Source organism: Eptatretus burgeri, chromosome 5 (genome assembly GCF_056783735.1).
Source record: "Eptatretus burgeri isolate ZD-2024b chromosome 5, Ebu_testis_v1, whole genome shotgun sequence".
Classification (NCBI taxonomy): Eukaryota; Metazoa; Chordata; class Myxini; order Myxiniformes; family Myxinidae; genus Eptatretus; species Eptatretus burgeri.
In genome coordinates, this window is record NC_140965.1 from 99,640,095 (window position 1) to 99,657,971 (window position 17,877).

The following is a 17,877-nucleotide window of genomic DNA, read 5'->3' on the forward strand; positions in this document are numbered from 1 at the left end:
TCAATGGAGGCATTCCCGCGAGATGAACACGAGACAATATTCCATATTTGCTTTGCCTTGTTTGCTTCCATTTCCGAATAAGGAGTCAAACTTTCCCTCATAACTATGGAAGGGTTGGGAGGTTTTAGCAACTAAAATATGACAAAGCAACTTACGTGAGAACCAGTGAACCTGACATTTCGGGCATTTTCCTTTCATCAGAGCAAAAGTGAAATCAAAGAATGGTGCTGAGCGGGTGAAACTCGACAAAGACGTTAACTCTTTTTGATGAAGTTTCTAGCCAGCTTTGCGCATTCTTCCCTGCGCAGGGTGTTTACAGACGTCACCGAAAGGGAAATCATGCTTTGGCTCTGAAGCATTTTGTAAAAGGGGGGGAAAAAGAAAACTTTAACTGCCTCTTGTACGTGTTACTCGTTCTATAGTTTATAAATAAATGCCGTATTATTGTCTACCTAATTTTGTTTTTATTTTTATTTTCACTTAGGTGAAGGATACCACAATTATCATCACACCTTCCCCTACGACTACGCTACAAGTGAGTTTGGCTGGAAAGCCAATCTTACAACAGCGTTTATCGATTTCACTTGTTGGCTCGGTCTTGCAGGAGATCGGCACTGCGTACCCACCAGCGTGATCGAAGCTCGCAAGAAGCGCACGGGAGAATGTAGTAACTAGTCATAGTTGTGGCAAGGTGCTGGCGGCACATCTGGGCCAGGATCTGTAGTAGCAAGCACGCTTTCTCACCTAGCTTTCCATGTCACATAACCTCTGCCACACCACCCACTATCATTTTGTGCAGACAGCATTAGCGTGTACACTCTGGTACTTTGTCACAGCCTCACCCAGCAGATTTTTTTGCTGTTGTCCTTATGTTGGATTGGGATCTTTAACTTCATCTGATGCATCGTGTTGGACTGAGGTCTTTGTTTGAACATTTGGCATTATGTCGTGCAGTCACACTGATGAAGATGAGTGCGGATTTCTGGGTACAAAGCCAATGTTATTTTATTTTTGATTTGGAGTTCTCCAGAACGTTAGATTATTTTTTTTTTCTTGCAATTGCTATTCAGGAACGGGCCCTTTTAATTTAATTTTTGCCTTTCAAGTAACAACACAATCATTCCTCTTTCCACATTGCTTAGTTTAATATCTTCAAAATGAGTTCTAATGAAAAAATTTAAGATGCAGAACCGTGTGTGTGTGTGTGTATTCTGAATATTAAACCATTCGAGTTTCCTTCTCATGATCAACTCGTTTTCCCAAATCTACATGCACAAGTACATGATGCACTATTATTGAAACAAGTTTCCAGAACCAAATAGGTGAACCCCAGGCGATACAATTTGCCGAACGTGCGGTCGTGTGAACTTATTTTGAAAGAGCTTGTTCAACTTATTTCATGTCTTTATGAACAGCTTGGCTCTGTGTTATACGTTTGGCATGAGGTGACATTGGGACTAGTTGAGTTTGGAAGGGATAGAGAATTTGCAAGTTCTTGCTACTTAGTAACTTGTTCGATGTATGCACTGCATTCTTGGTGCACAGCAAAAGCACTTTCAGTCCTAACCCCAGAGTGTGGAGGAGTTTGCTACTGTGTCCCCTTTTACCCTGCCTCCCTTTTACCTCGTCCTTTCTAACTTGTGTTTGGCATTGCTTACACTTTTTAAGGACCCCACCTTCTTTCTACGAGCGATGATTTCTGGGTTTTGGTTATGTTCGTTCATCCTACAGTGATTTCATTATACATTAAGTGCACAATCGATGTTGTCTTGAGTGATTGTTTCTGGCTACAAGTAGCCTTTGCATCCATGATGTCGACGCATGGAACATTTTAAAATGTGTTTTCATCCGTCCAACTTTCCTGAACATCCTAAAGTGGCTTCTAATTATATATCAGTTGATCTCATTCGTGACAGAAACGAACCCAACATCAAAAGGAAGTGAGGTTGATAAACAAACTTTTACTTGTTAAAAACGAGGTGAGCGGTTGGGAAGTGCATCGCATCCAATGCGTATTTCACAACGGCCAACAAAACTTCTTCCTAAAATTGAAGAACGAGATTGCTTTGGCAGAAACATGAGCATCGAAAACATTCAGATATTTCTAGAGTTGAGATCTTTTTAAAAACTCCGTTAACATTTAAGAAGTCGACAATAAATTATTTTGAGACGACATTAAAATTGGATGGCTTACGAGTCTCCTCTGTTCAAATTTGTGATTTTCCTCCATGAAGATTCGTATACGAGGCAGGTGTTTTGTATAGAGTGTGCGAACACTCGACGTTGTTGATTGAAGAAACGGCATCTCGTGTTTCAGTTGCGTGCTGCAGGGGAAGTGGTGCTTTTGGTATTGATTTTCATTGAAAACTTTTATAAAGAATTGGCTTCAGATTGGAGTGAAAGGATGAAATATTTTGTAATTTGACGTTGGGTAAAAACCTGAGATTTAATGTTGCGATTTTGAGAGTGATCTTTTGCTTTGCGGCGACTCTTCTGAAAATAAGATATAGTTGCATGGTGAACTTTTTCGATGTTCACCCCCATCCAATTGGGAAAATATGTTGAACAGATGAGCTGTATGTTGAGGGAGAATTTTGCAAAGGCAGGAATTCTGTACTTTGGAATGGGTTGAGAAAGTCAATAATAAATGTCTTTTCTGATTACTGTAGTTGTTTCCTGTTGTTAATGCATGGGATTTGGTTTATAAATTACTTGCAGATAACCCTTTGTTAGTTTAAAGAATCATGGATATTTTTTTTTCAGTTTGTAAAATGCAGTGTTAGTTGGTCTGCGATTGACCAGTTACACCAATTGTGAAATGGCTGCATCTTATAAGGTTAGACTACTACTTGTAATGACTATGCCTCAAGGGGTCAGTCTGGGATGACTGTTACGTTGGTGTCAGTTGAGTAGGACTTGGCAGACCCTGAGGCATGGGAGACCGTCGCCTCAAAGCCAAATTGAGCACGTGTTAAATGCAAATGTTTTTAATCACCACAATCTCGGCTCGAAACGAGCAGGATCAGGGGGTACGTGCTGGTGAGACGCCACCACGACGCAGTTTGACTTTTAGAGGGCCTGGGAGTTATCCTTACTGATTGGTAACCTATGATACACCCCCCCTCCCAGCTCGTCCGATGCCCCCAAGCAAACCATCAATAAGAAACAGCAGCCTGGTGACGTCACAGCCAGACAGTTGACAATTTGAGGCCATGATGGCCATGGTTGAGAGTAAGGAGGCCAAAATGGATGCAGGGCAAGCTAAACTCGGTGATGATAGAGCTGGCAGCAAAAATTTGGTGTGGGCCAAGCCAAGGAGGACCAAATGAGAGCTGAGCTGATGGTGAAAATGAAGACCATGGTGAATGATGTGGCATGTGTGTGTGTGTGATGTACATCACCAAATTGCGGTTGGTCAGGCTAGATTGATCGTGAGGATTTAGAGGCACAGTAAGAGTTGCCAGGGAATTAAGAAAAGAGGTGAGACCTCCATGAAGGGTAGAAAATAAAATGAAAACTAGAAGGGTACACGGGAGAGCACACATACCTCCACCACGTAATGTATGTCTGATCCACGAGCACATATCGGTCCCAATCCATTTTTTAAATTTCATGCTATACAGCACCAGATCGTTTTTGACCCGAACAATGGTGAAGAATCACTTAAAAAAAAAATTCTCATATCAATGATCCGGATCTTTACCAAAATTGAATCGATTCTTCCTTGTGACACTCTCAACGTGTCCACCAAGTTTCGTCCGAATCCGTCCACAACTTTTTGAGATATCCTGCACACAGACAAAGGGGGTAAAAACATAACCTCCTTCACCTCCTCGCTGGTGGAGGTAATCATCAAGGTGGGTGATGGTGACGTTCATCGCCGGAACACTCAGATGGGGGGAAATCAAAATAAAAAAGAGCGGGAATTGCTTTGCAATGCATGTCCCCTTCCAATGTGATATTTTAAATAACCCATGTACATACATGAAGTAAAAACATGCTGGTGACCGGGGGTGACCGGGGTGACCGTTCATATCTCGCTGGATCGCGATTCAAACTCGAGCAAGACAGAGGTGAGTGTGCATCACTGCAAGCCATCCACCGACTCCCTTTGATTATGCTATTCACACAAAAGTGAAATAAATGAATGTCTTTGTGTGTAATTTCGGTTTTAACCACACTTCATTTGGGCGGTGTATAACGGCGCGTTCGGTGCCGAAATAACAATTTAAAAAATAACCCGATGTGCGCACGGCTGATGTGCATACACAATACGTCATAGTTATATACTCGGAATCATTCCTGGAACGAGTTCACACACACACACGCTTTATTATGCCGCAAACGAGAGCGCGTTTTATTTTCGCGATGACGTCAACACGTACGCAACGGACAACTCAAAACAACAACAACAACAACAACAACATTAATACTATAAAAACAATGATGTAGCCCAATGCACACGTTACATCTGCCTTTCTCACAAATAAACAAGCACAGCAAGTCTCTTTCGAGTGATAAACTGCTCATTGATTAAACATGCAACAATCAAACTCAGATCGAACGGATCGATTCATTTCAAATAATAACTTGTGTGTGTTTTTAAAGAGCAGGTTTTAGGTCGCTGATGACTTCGCGTGATTCGAAGGTTGTAAACACATTAATAATCGTTGGGTATTTATTTTCTTACATTTGAAACTCAAAATATGCTAAAATTAACTTTTAAGTCAAAACTTTTGACAGTGATCGAAAAACAGACCGTAAGTTACCGAAGGTGCTATGACGTCACGTTCTCCGAAAACTTCGTGAACATTCGGAAACAGCGTGTGAACAATGGCGAGATGCGAATCGGAGAGCGATTTTGGCGGCGATGAAATTGAGTGTGTTCATTCCGATATTGCCGAGGACGAGTCGGAGGATGATGGGAATTTATACTATGGAGTTTCTGGCCCTGAGACATATAAATTTGAGCCACTTGCAAATGTCAGAAAACGGCCTATTTCGTGTACAAGTGGCAGGACTGACTGTCCGGCAGTTCACACTGACAGACTCCACCAGACAGATTGGTTTGTAGATTTTCATTTTCTTGTTCGATGCATAAAAATAATGTCAAGTTTGATTCGTCTGTGACTTGATATAATAATTTGTTTTTAACCCTCTAGTAGCCTGGTGTTGGCTCAGTGGTTCGGGTGGTGGCTTGGGATCCTAGGGTCCTGAGTTCAAGCCCCGTCGGCCGCTGAATTAATACACCAGGGGGTTGACTCAGCCTGTCATCCTTCCGATGTCGACAAAATGAGTACCAGTTCCAGTGTGTGTTCTGGTAGAGGGGCACTGCATCAGCGACACAGTCGCACTTCAAGAAATGATAGCTACCTTGCAAGCTAAGCTGCCATACGACCACCACCAACCCTCGAGTCACTCAAGAGTCAGAAATAGAATGAATCAATGATGGACCCAAATATATTATACACCGTAGCCTTGGCGTTGAAGTCTTTCTGACAGCCGAGCTTGACCCCAGCGAAAGTGAACAGTTAGAACAAACCCCAACTTTCAAGAGACTGTTGTGGCATATCAATCTATAATTCCAGCAGTGTGTGTGTGTGTGTGTGTGTGTGTGTGTGTGTGTGTGTGTGTGTGTGTGTGTGTGTGTGTGTGTGTGTGTGTGTGTGTGTGTGTGTGACCACTGTTTCTCGACAACCACTGGTCCAATCTCATTGAAACTTGCCAGGTATATTGCTGGGGCCCTGTGGATGTGCCTTTTCAAGGTTTGATATTAATCGGATAAGTGCTTCCCAAGTTATGGCCATTTATTTACCAACCAATGACAGAACACGTTGCTGCGTAGGCGTGGCCGATGGGGAAGAGATTTTCAGCCGCGTTCCCCATTACGGGTTACAACGTACGGACTTCCGGATAGTGATGACTTACTCTATTCTAATAATTTCTCGATTTCTTATGCGCATTTATAGATAAACACAATGCCCCAATCCTTGAGAGGTGACACTGAGTGAGAAGATGAAGCAGGTGCCAGCTGAGGAGGAGAAGACTGAATGGTGGGCACAGCGTCACGCTTGTTTTTAAACCGAGCTCACTCATTGCGTTGCCTTCGTAATCCTCGGCTGTGAAATGGTCACCACAAATGACAAGTCGATCCAAAGGGTCCTCTTTACCAGTTTTCTTTGGGGGGAAATTCGCCCGTTTTGTTTGTACAAATCTTATCCACTGCCGGCGAATGTTTGATTACTTCGGGAATCGGTGGCCATTACCATCGGTGGCCAATCGGAGCCATTACCCGTTTTCCAGCCATTTTCACAAAACATGACGACACACGTACGAGGCATGATGTACAAATATCCAAATAACTTTGTTCTACAATAATTCAAAATAAAAAAGGATAATATAGACAGTTGCAAGCTCAAAAAAAGTGAAAGAATGGCCCGCTCAACTGGACATTCTTCAATGAGCGAGTGAGCATCCGCTTTGTTTTGGAGAACGTGACGTCACCATCCAAATATGGGCACACGGCTGTTTTTTTCAACAGCCTCGAGAAATAACAACTTCGGAGTTAAATTTAATTAATTTTCCCAATAGTTAGGCAACCACAATAGTTTGCATCGAACTATTTAATGCACATATAATCATATTGATAAATTTTCAGAACATGTTTGGTGACCTGCAACCTGCTCTTTAAAGATCCAGACGTCTGGGAGGGTTCACGGCCCTGCCGCTCATGGTGGTGCACTTGGCCCCTCAGGGTGCTGGGTGACCACTCCTCATTTTCATAAATGCGAAGGTGAGCCAACGAAAAAAGCCAAGAATTCACAAGGTTTAGGAAAAGTGATGATAATTGAAAACCTATAGTCGGCACAGCAGAATGCGGTAATATTAGAAGATCGGGAGCGGAAAAACAAAAAAATCATTCATGCGATACATATGAACGACTCGTAGGTCCACGACTCACTAACAAACCGGCATCGTTATCTTCTCTAAGGGGTATCGTTATCCTGGCCTTCCACATCATAGAAACGAACCGAGTCAGTGTCCCTGTCACAAATTTGTTAGCCTGCCTGTGAGCCTGAAACTAACAGCCTATCACTAACAGCCCTTCCCAACCAAGAAGCCGGGGTTGTGGCACAGGCCTTCGTAGAAGGTTTTGTATGTCCGCACGGGATTCCAGAGGAGCTGCACACCGATCAGGGATGAAATTTTAAAAGTGAATTGCTAAAGGAAGTGTGCAGTCTCCTGGCAATTCGAAAAACCCGGACAACGCCCTTAAGGCCACAATCTTACGGGATGGTGGAAAGGTTCAATAGGACCCTGATTTAACAATTGGCACTCTTCACCACCACCCGTCAGGATGACTGGGACGAACATCTCCCATATTTACTAATGGCTTACCGAACGAGTCAGCATGGAGCCACCGCTTGCAGCCCGGCGCTGCTCATGTATGGATGGGAGCTGCGAGCCCCCGTCGACTTGCTGGGCGGCCCGACACCTGAGCGTCCCGATGGACCCCCAGGGAAGGGCGACGCACGTCAGTTGGAGGAAGGCATGGAATGGGTCCACCCGCCGCCAACTCCAACAGGCGGGTGTGAAAATGAAGCGCAGGTATGACCACCGGAGCCAGGCGAGTGAGTACTCCCCGGGGATGAAGATTTGGTTCTTGGAGGATTTGGAGGAAGGGCAAATGCCCGAAACTTACCTCGCCCTGGCAGGGCCCGGGGGTTGTCCTGGTGCAACTTAGTGACGTGGTCATCAAAACAAAAATGGGGCCATGGGCCTTTCCCCATATCGTTCATGCGGACCGCCTGAGACCCTATAAGGGCGACCTTACGCCCTCATGGATTGACCAGACCGAAGGAGCCGGAGCTAGGACAACTGCTCCCGTGGAGACATAAGGCTCGTAGAGCCTTGCCACGAATAGACGATCCCCAGCCAGGATGTCGTGAACATCCTCATCAGGGGCAAAGGAGAATTAGTTAGGGGAAGGGTTTAGCGTCAGATAGACCGGCCTCAGGGGGAATGAGCAGTCCTCCATGGGGCCCGGTAACACGAGTTAGGGGGAATTTAGGTTAGAATTTAGAAATGGATTGGAGACATGAACAGACATGGAACGTGTAGTGGAGACGTAGATTAGCTACATAGAGTTAAATGGAACGTGCATTAGAATAAGGGATGACGGGGAGCACGAGTCAGTTAGGGGAACGTAGTTGGTAGAGTGTCAGTGTTGGAGTGAATTAAAAAAAAAAATTATGAGTGAATGTGGGTCAGCGGGCCTGAGTGTGAATGGAGTGAATGTGGAATGCATGTTGCGAACGAATGATTGGGGGGAGGAGTGAATCCCACCCAAGGGAACCCGGGGTTAGTGTAATAAAAGTTAGTGGGTTCGTTAAATTAAGCAAAAGGATGTCGCTTAGTTGTTGGTGTTGAACGAAGGCACGAAACCTTTTGTAGGGTGCAGGTGACTATTGATCGGCTGGGAGCGTGGCTGGTGAAATATGCGTACTGAGTGGAGGGCACCCTGGGCACCGAAGTAGTCGGCCAGAGTAGGCCATGGGTCCAAGCGACCGAGTTAGTGTAATGGGCACGGGTACCCACGGGAAAGGGATCCGGAGCGCCGAAATGCCACATGGGCATCGACGGAGATATCCAGGAAGGGCATTCCCCACGTCCGTAAGGAGTAGGTAGGCTTTGAGACAGCCTCAGTGACCCGGGGGTGCTGAAGATCGAGTTCGGCAGGTGGGTAGACCTGCCAGTTGAGCCACGCTGCCCAGCCACGAAATTGTGCAAGAGCACGGGAGAAAATTTGCGGCCCAGGCCCAAATTAATAACGAACACCAACACAGACGGGGGGGGGGGGGAATTGTGGTTGCTAGAACCGATAGTTTAAAGAGACAGGCATGTTGAAAAGCCCCGGGGATAGATTAATGTTTAATAAACGCTAGGATATTGTTTTGGAAATGGCCCTTATTGGACTACTAAATATAGTATTAGCTCAGATCCCCCATTAAATGCCTGTTTAGCTAGGTTGTGTGGTAAAAGGGACATTATATGTGTCGGGAGGTGTAAGAGACTGTTTTTATGTTCGTACAGTGGTGGTGAAACAAGAGATCCCTTTTATTCCTACCCCATCCCGGGATAGGCCCCTCCCAGTCAGCTGAGGGGATGTGGCCTGGAGAGGGGGTGTGGCTGGAGGGAGGAAGTGATGCGAAGGGGGAGGAGTTTGTCAGCTTGGCCGAGAGAAGGCGGGCTCGTCTCTCGAAGGAAGCGAGCGAACGAAGGCTTCGTAAAAAGGGTTGAGTGTGTGGAAATAGTCGCTCTCGAAGCGTGCTCATGATTCAAATCGAGCGAACGAAGGAGTTGAGTTTTGAGAAACGGCAGTGGGCTTTTGAGAGGCTGCCTGCACGTCGAGGCTTCTGCCGTGAGAGGGACGGCAGCCGGCTTCGAGGCGAGAAAGAAAAGAAAAGGCAGTGATGAATCGGTCGGGAGAGAACGCTGAACCTGAGGGTCGAGTCTGCCATCGGCCGAGAAAGAAAAGCTGATTCGACAGAGAGAGGAACTGAGAGGATGAAGCGGAAGTCGGGCTTCGAGGCGGGAAGGCAGGAGAGGAGACGCGGAGCCTCCATACTTACTCACCTCACGGCCCGACACGTTTGTCGATCCGCCTGCGGAGTCTGGCACCTCGATTTGGGCCTTTTGTGGTGAACGAGCCAAGCCTGGATTTGTATGCTGAACCCTGGAGAGAGATCGGCTGAGGCCCATCGTTGATCTGGCGGACTTGTGCCATCAACATTGCACGGGGCTAGAGCGCGCGGAGACCGCGTGCGTGAGGTCTGCGACAAAAGGACAAGCGCCATTTTGCCAGGCGGCGTGGTTCGAGCTGGGAGCTCGAATCCGTGGACATCCGCCTGTTGCGAGCGACATTCGGGCTCTTGACACTGTCCTCTCGTCCATGAAACCTCACCAAGTACTCTGTCTTGTCTTGCATGCATGCTGTTTGTCTTTGTCTGCACGTGTTGTATAAGGCATATTTCGGTAGCGACCCCCTCGAAACCTGTAGACCGTGGTTCCCTAGTTAAGAACGGGTTGAGGATTGTTAATATAACCATTGTCGTGAATTTTGCTTGTGTTGTGATCCCCGATGTTCCCCAATAAATCTGGTTAATTCGTATAAAGTTGCCGCTATGGATTAATTTGTGTCGCTTCGAGGAACGATCCGTTCGTTTGGCATATAAAACCAAAAATGGTTACAGACTGGCAGAAAACGCTCGGCATCTGACAAAACCAGTCTGTAACCAGGGGTTCTATTTCCCCAACTGGCAAGGTACAAGGATTACGTTGGTATCGCGATTGAAGGCGCGTGACCCGAGGCCTGTGCTGAGCCGGCTGGCATTATATATCCCGGAGACGGCCGGAGTGGGTTGAGAATCCCTCCGTCGCTGAATCCTTAACAATATATAGGAAACGTGTACCCCTTCGCACCATCCATCCCTTCGCTGTCCGTAGGCCGCTGGACTCGCCTTGGAAATTTCTGAAACCGGTGGGAGCTATTCTGAGGCTGCATTGGGCCTTGAGACAAATTCACTTGTCTCTTCCTCAATCCTTTCCAAAGGGATCTTAGGGAATGGGAATAGACAGTCAGGACAGGTTAGCTGAATAAAGACAATAAGGGGGTTCAGGACACATGTAATTATAAAATAAGAAAAAAAAATGTCTAAATTTAGTTTTTTTTTTTTTTGTGACAACCGAATGGGGGTGGGTATGGACAAGGACAGGCATAGGCAATAGGTTGGGGGGAGACTGTAGGGTAGGACCGAGCCCATCTTCAGACTGGCCACCGCCACCACACTCCCTCCACAACCTCATGAGACCACACCGTGGCCGGCCAGCTTCATGTGCCGACCTGTTGTACTGTTGCACCTTACCTGGTCTGCATTTGCTATGCCTTTTTCTGCCTTTGCCTTGACTCCATTTGCCATACCTGCCCATGCCTTTATTTGTCTTGCATGTCACTCAACTTTACCATGTGTGCCAGGACCATCTTTGTGGAAGTATTTGCAAGGACTGCCCTGCAGGCAGCCGCGTTACCGGGGACTGCATTTGTGCAGCCCGGACATCTCCTTGTTGTTTATAAAGGCCAGTTCAAATGGGCTGTGAGACGGCATGTGGCCTGCCATGTTAGGGTGAGTTTCCTCCAGCAGCCAGGAAAACAAAAAAAAATAAACCAATGTCACCCTTGCCAAAAGGTGACCACGTGTGACTTCTTTAAGGTCACACTGAGGTGAACAGAGCTGCAATCCACCAGGAGCGACTCCTTGAGAAATATCAGCCTACGAGAGATTCCGATGAGAATCGTTCTACAGAGTAACCATGAAAAATATGCTTTTGCCTCATAACGTCACCAAATGACGTCATAATGTCTCAAGCTTGACATATCTAGAAAGCACTCATCGAGGTGTTCAATTTGAGGTACTACACAATATGGTTCCTAAAACTTGAAAATTTGACCTTGGGGTCAAATATGTTTGACCTCAGGCGCTAACCATGAAGGTCAAGGCCAATCGCCACCAAAAATTAATCAGCTGAGCACCAGATCATGAACTATATTCCCATGAAGTTTGAAGACGATCCGATCAAATTTACTCAAAAAATAAGGGTTTCGTCGACTCCCCTGATCTGCGACAAAGTGATCTTGACCTTTGACCTTGACCTTCAAAATTTTATGCACTGAAAGGGACCTCTATAGGCCTCTGATATGCGAAGTTACAAAAATTTCCAATGATAACTGTGCTCTGCAGAGTGATTTATACATGATTACAGACCAAAAAATAAAATAAAATAAAAAAATAAAAACATATGAAGGTCAAGGCCAATCGCCACCAAAAATTAATCAGCTGAGCGCCAGACCATGAACTATATTCCCATGAAGTTTGAAGACGATCCGATCAAAATTACTCAAAAAATAAGGGTTTTGTCGACTCCCCTGATTTGCGCCAAAGTGACCTTGACCTTTAACCTTGACCTTCAAAATTTTGTGCACTGAAAGGGACCTCTATAGGCCTCTGATATGCGAAGTTACAAAAATTTCAGATGATAACTGTGCTCTGCAGAATTTTTTATACGTGATTACAGACAAAAAAAAAACAAAAAAAAAAACATACAAGCTAACTAACATATCTTGCAAAAACTTCGTTTTGGCAAGATAACAAACAACCAAACAAAAAACCAACAAAGGACCATTGAGGGCCCTGAAGACGCCTGATCATCGATTGCCTGCTGCTGCACTCATCCCTGAATGTTGCCTTTATTGTTCTCTCCTTAAGTCACAGGTCCCGGGCCATGGGTCATGTAAATATTAGAAATGTGTATAGTTCTGACCCACCTGTTGTTTGTTTAGTTCCGGCAATGTAGTTAAGTTGTCCGAATGAGTCTGTTAGTTTAGGTACACAACGCACTAGGTTATTTATTTTTGGGACATGTATTCAAAATGTCGCACTCAGGGATCCCTCGGTAAAATGTACTTGGGGAACCTACATCTGCATGCCACACGAATGTTGATGACTCGGGTCGAGTCTAGCAAAAGGGAGGGGGGTAGTGTTACGGTTCTCTGAACCGTATGCATACAACATACAGTTGTCCTGAGTCAGTTATCCATTAATATATGTGTAGTTAGGTGCCTACCTTTTGTTTATTGGGAAAACAAGAGGGTGCGTTGCGATGGGCTATTAGTTAGGATTAATAAATCATTTTTTCCCTTTTATTTTATTCCCTCCCTTTACGATCCACGGTGCCTTCATCTCGCTTGCTACCCTTGTCTCGCTTACCACAGCGTGACCATCCATGCTGTCATCATCTCACTTGCTACCCTCGTTTCGCTGGCCACAGTGTACCATCGTCTACCCAGCGACTCATTTTCCGAGGCAAAATCCTGACGTTTGGCTGGACAAACGCTAAAGCTGCACCACCATCCACCTTCCAAAGGCCGGACATGCGCGGCGTGGGCGGACCATACTGGAGTCTGGCTGAAACCCAGACCCGGGAAAGGCGGACCACGTGAAGGGCCGGTCCAATCGGCATGCTCGGCTCGGACAATGACGTCAGGTTTTGGCAAGGCTCCTCCCTGACCTCCAGGTTCGAAAAAGCACGGACCTCCGTGTAGTTGGTTGGTTGGGAAGAGGATTGCAAGTTGGTTGGAAGGAGAATTGAGAGAGGTTTTTGAATATTGAAGAAGGAGTAGGGAGAATTTAAGGAGAGAAGGAGTCATTGAGAGTGAGTGCTCCTGCCACTTGTCTCCGCCGACACGACGTCGAACCGCTCCTTGCTTCTCGACGAACGGCCTCTTGCCTGGTCCTACCTGCTGCTCATCTCTCACCCCCCTTTGGACTCCGCTCTTCTCCACTTGAGCCCCTCTTGCAGACACGATCTCCACACGTACGGTTGTGGCCAAACAACTCAACCATTGTCGGGTGACGCACCACAGAGCATCCCTCCCCCGAAACGCTCAGGTACTGAGAAACTGTAACCTCAACTCCCTCCCTCCCTGGCTGCAAAAGTCCCTTTCACAATTGGGTTTACTTTGTCTGAGTGTGTGTCTGAGAGTGTTGGTGCCTATCCGTTAAGTAAGCCTGTATAAGATCTTTTATTGTTGTGATTGTTACTTTATTAATCTCGCATCAAATCTGCACTGTCTGCTTTGTAAGTTGCTTGTATAATTGCTGCACCCCACATCTCTCATCTTTCCCTGCGTTACATACCCAATAAACCTTTGTTGTGCCAAATGCTTTTCTTCGCTTAGTGTAAATAAATAGTTGTTGTAGAAATGTTCCCAGCTCGCCTTTGTCTTTTCTCTCATTGGTCCAGCATGGCTCAAATCTAAGTTTAGCCGGGTCTTTATTCCCAACAGTCCGTTCCTTCAAGCCGGTACGTCCTTGGCAGTGTCGCTCGGCTGCATCCGATCCGGAAAGGTGATCCGATCTGGTAGAGTGATCCGGTTCGGACAATGCGTACCGAGGGCGTGGTTCCCCGGTGGTTAAACCACGTGGTTAATTAGGTAACCCGATTCCATAGGCGGGAGGATCCTAGGTCACGCGGTTGAGTTATTGGCGTCCACGGTCGGTTAAGTGACCCGCCGAGTCACGGAATTATTCGTGAGCGACGGCCAACAATTCCGGGGAGTCTGGTGGGAATCGACGTAGGTTTCCCCACCTAGTGGTCTTCTCACCCGACCCCGCCGGCCCGCAACAATATATAGATAGATAGATATATAGATGTTAAAGGGTGTTGGGGGAAAAAAGTATGAAAAAACCCAGGCAGAACAGATAGAGAGCAAACCTATAATCCTCTCCGGTGCAACGAGTAGAGGAATAATAACGGGAGTGATAGTGCGGGAACAAATAGCCAAGGCCAGGAGGCTGAAAGGCAAAGCAGACCAGGTCTTGGTGGAGGAGGTTAATAGACGTGTGGGGCAAAACGTACAAGGTGCACGTGGCCTTGAAGGGCATGCCAGGAGAGTCGGCGGGGAGGAAAGATGGCGGAGCGGATCTGGCTATTTCCGCAACGAGCACTTGCATGGATGCATGGTGATAGTGCAAACGGGGACATGGGAAGCCAGTTAACCATGCGAGCCATGCACCACACACGGCCAGCATGCCATTTGATCAAAGATGCCTGACTCGTGCTGTCCAGCATGGGTGTAGGGGAGAGCATGCGAGTGTGGGCATGTGCACGCATCAAGAGAGTGAGAATGAGTGCACATATGGAGTGAGGTGTGTGAAGTGAATGCGGTGCCGTCGTGTGTTGGCACATGTAGCATGGACATGGAGGAATCGGGAAAGCCGTTATAGATGGACTGTTTAGCGTTATATTTAGAACGGTTTTTCCAGGGATTAGTCGGTACGATTCCAGCTCCGAGTGAGCCGAAGGGTGAGCAAGGGGTGCTGCATGTGGGAGCATCCCTTGTGGAGTAGTTCAGATTGGATTTAAATACTCCTTCGGGGTTTAATGTGAAACCCGACGATTTAGAAAGAAACATCGCCATTTGGACACATTTCTTCACCTACATAAAGCTTGAAGAAAAGTTTTGTTTTGCAAGGTGCAAGAGTAAATTGACTGGCTGGGGGTGTGCCTCATTGGGGGGCAGGTTTTTGTTTGAGAAGAGAACCCTGTGCACTGGGTGCATGCTGTTAGGCCATGGAACTCTGAGGAGCGAGCCAGATTTGTGGGCCTCGGTACCTACCTGGGGAGTGGACCTGAAGTGTCATGTCCCAGGAAGTGTACTAGGGGGAAGCCAGCAAGGGCTTCCCCAGAATTTGGATGGGAACGTGTATGCCAGCTGACAACCCCAGCGGCTTGGGGGTGCCGTGACAGAGGAGACAGCCAAGGAGCTAGCAGAGGGAGCTACACTGCCCAGCCACAATGTTGTGCAGGAGCATGGATAGAAAAATTGAGGGTGAGGCCTATCAACACGTGAGGCGGGGGTAAGGTCAGGTCAGGTATGGGAGGATGCGCCAGAGCAGCACGCCGCTGCGTCCACTTTCCGCCGGTACTCCAGGGGCCTCCGTCTGGCCATTCCCCAGGCAGATGCCTGGCCCATGCCGATCAACCTGCTGCAACCACAAGGCACGTGGTTGGCCCATTGGCCTCCTCCACTCACAAGGCTCCCTGACTGAGAGAATATGGTGAGCAGGATCAGCATCAGGAAAACGAGCCACATGTCCATACAGCCGCAGCTGATGCTCACGGATTATGCAGGTAACAAATCTCATTTGAGCCTCTCTCAGCAACCGCTCATTGGACACAAAGTCTGACCAGCGATAACCAAGGATTCTCCGAAGAGACCTTGGTACCAAAGGAATTAAGTCTCCATCTAGATCCCTGGTCGGAGTCCAAGTCTCACATCCAGAGAGCAAAACTGGAACCACCAAGGACCTGAAGACTCGGACTTTCGTCCTCCCACACAGGTACCGGCAGCGCCACACCCCATGATCCAGTGAATCCATGACTCCCCAGGCCCGACCCAGACGTCTATTGACCTCTGACTCACAGCCAGCAGAGACATGAATATCACTGTCAAGGTAAGTGAATCTCTCCACGACCTCAACTTCCTCACCCACAAATTGTAAATTGGTTGCGTAGAGCCACAGTTTAGTGAGGTTAATGGTAAATGAGAAAAGTGTTTTTAAAGGTCCTCGGTTAGAGTCGTGATGCTCCTCCATTGTACCATTTTGGATATCTGCGGCCGCTCGAGTGACGGAGGAGGGTAATTGGCTTTTTTGAGGATCCGTTGTGTCCCAAATTGTTAGAGTAGATGTAGGCACGATATTCCCCCCTCCCCACAAAGTTCCACTTGCCAGCGAGCTTTGTGAGGTCACACCACCTCATCGTGTTTCTCACCGTACATTCCTGGATGTTCCCCTCAGGAGGGAGTTTAGTTTAAATGGGATCAGTGGGTCCAGGAGGAATAGATTAGTTTAGAAGGGTTTAGAGGGGCAGGAGCTTTGGATTAGTGGGACAGCTCCGGATAAAGTGGGATAGGGCTGATGCTAGCCATCCTACCCACTGTCACCGCATTCTCCTGCCGCCAACGACATCTACTGTCAGCTCGTACCATCGGAGACTGGCCAACAACATCTGCCGGCCCCACTTACTATCAGATAGCCTTGCCTTGCCTTGCCAGCCAGTCTTTATCAGTCGGAGAGATCAAGCTGCGGTGCATCATTTTGGAATGTCAAGATCTCTGACCTTGATTTCACACACGATGCAGTCACCTTTGCGGAGACTCTCGATATAATTTTTGAGGCCCTCGAGGTGCTAAATAAGGATTCAGAGCCGCTGGGATTACGGGTTACCTGGGTCAAAACTAAGATCCAGGCTTTCAATGACATCTTGGATGCTGCTATCTTCTCTGTTCCTGTTTGTGGTGAGGATGTTGAGGACACGGAGAGATTCCCTTCCCTTGACAGTGATATTCATGTCTATGCTGGCTGTGAGCCAGAGGTCAATAGACATCGGGTCGGGCCTGGGGAGTCATGGATTCAATGGATCATGGGGTGTGGCACTGTCAATACCTGTGCGGGAGGATGAAAGTCTGAGTTTTTAAGTCCTTGGTGCTTCCAGTCTTGATTTCCGGATGTGAGACTTGGACTCTGACCAGGGATCTGAGACGGAGACTTAATTCCTTCAGTATTAGGTCTCTGGAGAATCCTTGGCTATTGCTGGTGTGACTTTGTGTCGAATGAGCGGTTGCTGAGAGAGACTCAAATGAGATTTGTTACCTGCATAGTCCATGAGCGTCAGCTGCGGCTGTATGGACACGTGGCTCGTTTTCCTGACGCTGATCCTGCTGATCCTGAACCAATGGCCTAATCACGTGCCTCACGGTTGCAGCAGGTTGATCAGTATTTCAAGGAGATGGGGATGGGCCAGGCATCTGCCTGGGGGCGCACTGCACCGGCGTGACGGTGACGTACTGCACCGGCGCACGCTCCCATACCTGACCTGATTATTGGGGGATTGAGAAAAGCAGAGGGGTCAATGGACCGATGGTGTAAAGGAAGGATTGTTCAAAGGATTGGGGGGGGGCTGATGGGATGAAGGAGGGATTGTCAAATTGAAGTTTGGTGAAGGGGATTATTGGGGGATTAAGAAAAACAGAGGGGTCAACGGACCAATGGTGTAAATGAGGGATTGTTGAAAGGGGCCGGGGGTTGGGGGGGATGGACTGATTGGCTGAAGGAGGGATTATTAAAAGGAGCAGGGGGAGGAATGGACTGATGGGGTAAAGGAGGGATTGTTGAGAGGGGCCGGGGGTTGGGGGAGGGGGATGGACTGATTGGCTGAAGGAGGGATTATTAAAAGGAGCAGGGGGAGGAATGGACT

At 47.3% G+C, this 17,877-nt stretch overlaps 1 protein-coding gene across 2 annotated transcripts in view; it reads left to right on the forward strand.

Annotated features, from left to right (window-relative positions):
* The window catches only part of LOC147027046 (acyl-CoA desaturase 1-like), a 35,667-nt gene extending 33,004 nt beyond the window's left edge, over positions 1-2,663 (forward strand). For both annotated transcript variants that reach the window (XM_085883145.1, XM_085883144.1), the window contains one exon: positions 485-2,663. In XM_085883145.1, coding sequence (XP_085739271.1) covers positions 485-675 — 191 coding nt within the window. In that variant the 3' untranslated portion in view covers positions 676-2,663. The remainder of the gene's footprint in view (positions 1-484) is intronic.
* Positions 2,664-17,877: the final 15,214 nt, after the last annotated feature.